The 6,786-nt window shown below is 39.6% G+C and overlaps 1 protein-coding gene across 1 annotated transcript; it reads right to left on the bottom strand.

The window, feature by feature from the left end:
* Positions 1-4,634: 4,634 nt before the first annotated feature.
* LOC120473619 (uncharacterized) lies at positions 4,635-6,359 on the bottom strand. The gene is made up of 2 exons (XM_039663542.2): positions 5,855-6,359; positions 4,635-5,727 (listed from the first exon to the last, which is right to left on the bottom strand). The coding sequence occupies exons 1-2, from the start codon at positions 6,228-6,230 to the stop codon at positions 4,730-4,732; spliced, it is 1,374 nt and encodes a 457-aa protein (XP_039519476.2). The 5' UTR covers positions 6,231-6,359; the 3' UTR covers positions 4,635-4,729.
* Positions 6,360-6,786: the final 427 nt, after the last annotated feature.

The raw sequence follows: 6,786 nt of genomic DNA, 5'->3' as shown, positions 1-6,786 counted from the left end.
AAAACCAAGAACATGAACTCACGAGACCCGTCAGACAACATAAAAGGCGCAGGCATTATTTTACTTAACACATCCATGCATATATTGTGTCCAACTTTCCTCATTCAATTCGCAATTCATTACATAATGAATGCTACATCTATGCCACAGTGGGTAGCACATCTGAATTTGCCCCATATATCCTCAAATAGGGGAATTTTTGAGGGTGACAGACATTTGTTAGTGGTGCCCAAAACCATAAAGGACTTAATTGAGTGCACTATTTATTGCAGAGCAATGTGGGATTTAATGAGTGAACTCAATTAAGTTCACTATGGTTTTGGGCACCACTACAAATGGATGTCCCCTCAAACAATGTGCACTCAACAGCTTTCCGAATTCGCTCAAGTAAACAGTATTATTGGACTAACGTAGGGAATAACGATTGACTTCAGCCTTTATTTTGCAGTGTCCATGTTACGGACTTACTAGAGTAAGTAAATTATGCATAATTACGTCCAAGTAACCCTAAACTAAACCCTAACCCTAATTATCTAACAACTCAGTATAATTACATAATTACAATTGTGTAATTACACTCAAATTAAGGTACCTTAAAATAAAGTAGGGCTGGGCAATATAACGAGTTCGGTATTTATCGACGGCACACCATTGTCGTTAACGATATAAAAAATGGTAGCACTTGATATTTTCATTGCTCTCACGCATCGCTGACGCGACCACTACAACATTGCCCAACATCAAATGGCAAACGTAATGAAAGCGGCACGATTCAACTACTACATGTCATGATGTGATGACATGTACCAAGTTTGGTCTGAATACGATAAAGCGTTGCGGAGATACAGCCTTGAGTTTGTTTTTGCGAAAACTACGTAAAATTAGTTCACACAGGATCTGAGAACAGTTTGACGAATCAACTTAAATTCCCTAACTTTTTGTCGGCATGGTCTAAAGATGATCTGGTAAAATTTTCGTGAAAAGAGTAGCAACTGTCTAGGATGAGTTAGAAAAAGGAAAATTCAAAATGGCGGATACATTTTCATGACTGAAAATTACGTCATAGGTTGCAATCGAATCGGCTTGAGTCAAGGAATCAGAGAAAAAAAAGATTTCTGTTAGTGGCTCTTACAGTTCAAAACTTATTAGCATAAACATGGGTGAAACTTTGGACAGTTGGTGGTGCTTGAAGGATTGAGTTAAAGACTCCAAATTTACTACTGTTCAGACTGTCCTCTATCATTGTGCCAAATTTCATAACTTTCCAGCAAGCGACTCTATGGGCTGCCATAGACTTCAGCGGAAAAAAAGTGAAAGAAGAAGAATAATAGACAAGTTTCCCGGCCACATCCGGTTTACTTCCTGATTCTGCCAAGAACTTCCGGCGCAGGTAGAGTAGCGGTGTAAACATGGCTTTGGAATGGCAACATTCGACCGAGGAGATCGTTAAAAATGGTGTTTTGACCATTCCGCATCCAAGTAAGATAACATCATGGGCGGACAACATGTCAATATGGCCCAGCATCACAACATCGAAGATATTTTCTTATTTTATTGATTCCATGGCGGTGGATGGGAATGCAATAAATAACCTGAAAAGCTCAGAGGCGTTTCAGTACCTCCATTCCAACAAAGTGGGCTGTGTACTTGTACACGATATGGGCAGTTTAATGTACCTAAAGGCCGACGTTCAACCAAGCCAGTCCGTTAATAATTCCGCGCATAACGCCTGGGTTTTGGTGACCAAGACGGGAGATGTGGAGACTGCAGGCTGTACCTGTATCGCCGGACCTGGACGTTCCTGTAGCCATGCTGCCGCCGTGCTTTGGAAGGTACGTTAGCCCATCTTATGCTTGTATTAAGATGTTTGTATGTATCCGTATGTTAAACTATAACAGAACACGAAAAGTAAGAAAAATGATAAGTAATCCACTCTAGCCTGCCTGCACTAAAAGCATGGTTTAACCCTTCAAAGTCGAATGACGCTCTAGAGTGTGCACCCCTGACATATCTATTAATAGCTTCGGAATGAATAAAGGTATTAACTTACTTTTTTTTCTAAGGAAAAGCTAACATTCGTCTCCGTAATAATGAGTAGACTGTGTTGACTTCCGCGAATGATAAGCCTTCTGTATTTGAGTGCAAATCTATAGCATTTTACCGCAAAACAGAAATGTTACTTCAGCCTATCTAATGATAATGCGGTTGGTGTGTGAACCATTTACTGACACAGACCAATATAAAACAAACACTAGGAACGATACTTTGAAACAGAACAAATCAAAACAAAAGAAAACTGTAATCCGTATGAAATGGGCAAATTTGCAGCAAGCCCCTTAAACCCTTTATTTTATGTATTTTTATGAAACGGATTTATTTTATTTATCTGTTTGCTTTTACTCATTGTTTTATATTACTCACTTATCATTTATCACGTTATTAAATGTTATTTATTTATTAAATATGTCATTATATTTTCTTTTATTCTTTTATTATTCTTTTCATAATTTTTCCAGATTTGTTTTATATAAGTCTAAATAAATGCAGGCATTAAGGTGTTAAACATTGATGTTGATGGCTGCAGGCCGAGCTCATTAATTGTTTTGAAAAGTAACAAAAACGCTCTACCTTCATCATACCATTGTTATTTTGATTTACAAAATATTGTCTCTAAAAGAAGTCAATTGTGTTGTGATGCTCAAACCATTAAAAAGTGTGTTTTTTTGTTTCTATCTGTCTGCAGGTAGAAAATGCTGTGAGGCAAGGGAAGACAGGGCTTGCCTGCACTGATGTGCAGAATTGCTGGAATGCCGGGACAAAAAGCAATACTGGGCAGCAAAAAATCAGAGATGTGTCTTTCCGAAGACACAGCAGAAATAATCTATACCAACCAGCATCACAGGCATCCTCCTCCAGCATAGTCTCTACACCTGGTCGCAAGGTAAAAGTCCATGAGACACTGGAAGAATGGCAAAACTACTGTCTCTCCACACCAATAGCGGCACTTTTTACTGCACCTGGCAGTGGACTAATGCAGCTCACTTTTAACACCAGCCTCCCTGCTCAGTCTGCCGAGACATCAAAAGCTCCACTGCCCCTACATCATGGTGATCACAACACAAAACTTGAATGTGAGAAATGTAGGGCATTCTACACCACATACATTGACATGACCACAACCCAATGTATGTACATTGAGCAGCACACAAAAGAACAGAGCAGGGAACAACTGTGGCATGACATGCGACGGGTACGGATAACAGCAAGCACAGCGAAGAATGTGCCAGTTCGTGCTACCACAGCACCAGACAAATTCTTGTCTGAACACCTCCATCCTACCTTTCACGGTAACGCGGCAACCCGGCAAGGAGCAGAGGGTGAAGAGCACGCCAGGCAATACCTGAAAGGCCAAGGTCATGACATCGATGTGAAAGGTTTGGTGGTTTGCCCAAGTGAGCCATGGCTTGCTGCGAGTCCGGATGGTGTCATGAACAGAGACACACTACTGGAAATCAAGTGCCCTGTCTTAGTCAAAAACCAGTCCCTTACTGAAGCACTTGCTGCTAAAAACAGTGAGATCAAACGCAGGCCCACAGGGGAATTCCATCTGTCCTTCAATGGGCCAAAGGGATATTACATGCAGGTGCAACTGGGCATGCACTGCACAGGCCTACGACAAGCCTTGTTGGTGATTTGGAGCAACACTGAATGTCTGCAGCTCAACGTGCCCTACGACCAAACCTTTGTTGAGGGACATATTTCAAGGCTGCACTCCTTCTATTTCACCCACATGTTGCCAAAAGTTGTCGATGACTTCGATGATGGAAGGCTGCAGTTGTGCTCCAGATACATGAATGTTGTAAAATTAGCATGACCTGCTTATGTATACGGGTTGATTAGTTATTCCTTTTTACCCCCTTGTCCCCTGTTGTGACAAATTGGTGACCAATCCTTTCTAGCTTTTATTTATTTTTATCAAACTGATTTATTTAATTTATTTTCTTTTACTTACTCTTATTTATTTTCATTTATTTATTTTATGTATTTTAATTTATTCCAGTCTTTTTCTTTTTGTAATATTTTGAGAATTTTTTTTCCTGTATTTACTTTTATTATATAAAAAAAATGCAGCCATTAAGGAGTTAATGAAATTGTCCCTTTTGTTATGGAATAGCATAAATAAAAATTAATTCATTCCTTCTCAAAAAACAAATTGTTTATTGTCATGTGTCAATATTTACAATATAAGAAAAAGAATAGCACTCACACAAGAGTTTCTTAGTTAAAACTCTGTTTTGGCTTATCAATAATCACACCAGAAAGGGTACAATAACAATAAATTTACACAGGTTTTTCTAGCTGAAATGTATGTATGTGTATATGTATATATATATATATATATATATGATAGTAACTTTATTTTAAGGATCAGAAATTAGACATTAATTATTGACTAATAACTGTATTTGTAAGTTGACAGGGCACTGTCTTAAGTAGTTACTTACAAATGCAGTTACTAGTCATTAATTAGTGTATAATTTCTGATCCTTAAAATAAAGTTTCTATATATATATATATATATATATATATATATATATATACACACACATATATATATACACACACACATATATATATACATACATAAATATATACATATTGTACATAAGGAATATGTACAATAAAAATAAAACCTGCAGGTAACCCAGGTTTTACTTTTCACAGGGACTTACGACTCATGTGGCAGTCGGATGAGTCTGGACCTCATGTTTGCTAAAGCAGCACATATGATGAGAATCTTGTCCAACCTCGGGGTCATGGAGATGGGGACAGTTTGGGACAGAATTTTGAAGACTTTAAGTCTTCGGATTGCCCTCTCCACATGTATACGCACATTGGCCACTCGTCTAGTGCGCGTTACCTCCTCATTAGTCAATTGACCACGCTTGTGGGTAAAGGCAGGAATATTCAATTTCACCTTCCTTTCATGTAGGACATCTCGAATCGTGAAACCCCTGTCAGCCATTACTTCATCACCAGGCCTTAGGGCCTCCAGAAACCCACTGTTTATAGTGATGAACTTATCACTGCTTTTACCAGCATAGGCCTCTGATATAAACATTATCAGCCCATGAGGTGACACAGCAACAAGATATTTGGCAGTATTGGTTCCCTTGTAATGACTGAAAGTGGCACTCCTACAGTTAAGGTTTGTAGCTCTCTGAATGGCCGTTTCAGCACAATCGATGATGCAAGTGGTGTGGGGGTGGTTCTTTTTAAAGGATGGTGGCATGTTAGCACGAATAACACTTCTTGGCAGCCAGGCAACCATGGGTTGAAGCTGCTCACCCAATGTATCAATCCAGTGAGCAATCACCTTACTTACTTCACCTTTAGACACTTTAAAGCGCTTTGCCACATCCCCTAACACAAGGTTCAGTTTCAGTTTCATGAGGGTCATCAGTATTTGGTCAACAACAGGAATAGTACATGATGATTTACTAAATGGCAACATCGTTTTCACTAAAGTAAAAAAATATAATAGACGCAGTCCTGTGTACAGCAATGATGTATCATCATCCAGGAGCATGTCATCAGCCACAGTCTGCCCCCCAGTCTGCGTCGATTTGTTTACGTGGTCCAACTTTGCCGCGTAGCTGTGGTCAGTTTTTGTTAGGTCCTCCCATTGTGTAGCAGCATCTTTAAATTTCGGCTCGATGCACACTTCTAAAAGACAAACAGCATCAACTATAAATAAATGTACCCTACTAAGACAGGACAAACACACATATATCAACAGTCGAACTTATGCTGCAAACTTTAGCTGACCAGAAAAATATCAAGATACACTTACCATCCGATTGCGTGTCACTTGTGTTTCTGTCGAGTTTACGTCTCTTTCGCTGGGGAGGTCGCTCGTATCCCAACCAAAGTTCCGGGAAAGGGTTTTCCTCTGTGGGCTTTTTATCAATGAAGTGATACGAACAAACAAACAGCCTTTTGGGTGGATTTTTCAACTTCAAAGCCGCTAGCCACTTCCGAGATTCAACCTCTGTTTTTGGTTTCTCATACAACGCATACGGGGGAGCACATCCACATTGGCGCCTTGTAGATGGTTGATGGTCGAAACATACTCCTTCCGACCAAACATTCAGCAATCGCCACGAGTTGTTGCAACCGCGAACAGCACAATATGTCCCGGAGCCGTGTTTGCGTGTAACACAATCCATAGTTGACTTTTTCTGCAGGCTAACCACAGTAAATGACGCTAACTCGCTAACCGGAACTGCATGGCAGACACGGCCGGAAGTCGTTGGCAGAGTGAAAGGCTAATGGCGGCCCGCGCATTTCACTCAGGAAACTTGTCTATAGGAACGCCGATTTCAAAAGGTGCCTTTGCACTTTCATTGCTTGGCCCCTAAAAATAACATGTTCATCACTATTCTGTAGTTCATGTCTCACCAAACTAATATGTGGGTTAGAGTTCATCAAGACTCCAGACATAGTGGAAGGCCAAACTCTGCATGGGTTTGTGCTTCTGTTCTCCCACATTCAGACATGTAAATTCATGTAAATTCAGACTCAGATTTAAACACCTAACTGAAATGTGTTTAGATAGGAGAAACCTTTGACATTAGTTATTGTCTTAGCTATATTGTTTTTATGTTTTTTTTTTTTTTTTTTTTTTTTTTAGGTGTGACATCAAGATCTGTCCAGGGACAGCAGATGTAAAATAGCCTACTGGCTAATTCTGGCACACTGTACATTTAATCATGTATCATTAGT

Source organism: Pimephales promelas, chromosome 13 (genome assembly GCF_988280905.1).
Source record: "Pimephales promelas chromosome 13, fPimPro1.hap1.1, whole genome shotgun sequence".
NCBI lineage: Eukaryota > Metazoa > Chordata > Actinopteri > Cypriniformes > Leuciscidae > Pimephales > Pimephales promelas.
This window is presented reverse-complemented; position numbering and strand designations above follow the sequence as displayed.

Excerpts from the sequence above, each read along its gene's own strand:
- LOC120473619 (XM_039663542.2), bottom strand. The coding sequence starts at position 6,230 with ATGGATTGTGTTACACGCAAACACGGCTCCGGGACATATTGTGCTGTT. Across the intron at positions 5,728-5,854 it reads AAGTGACACGCAATCGGATG|AAGTGTGCATCGAGCCGAAA; the intron begins GTAAGTGTATCT and ends TTTGTCTTTTAG.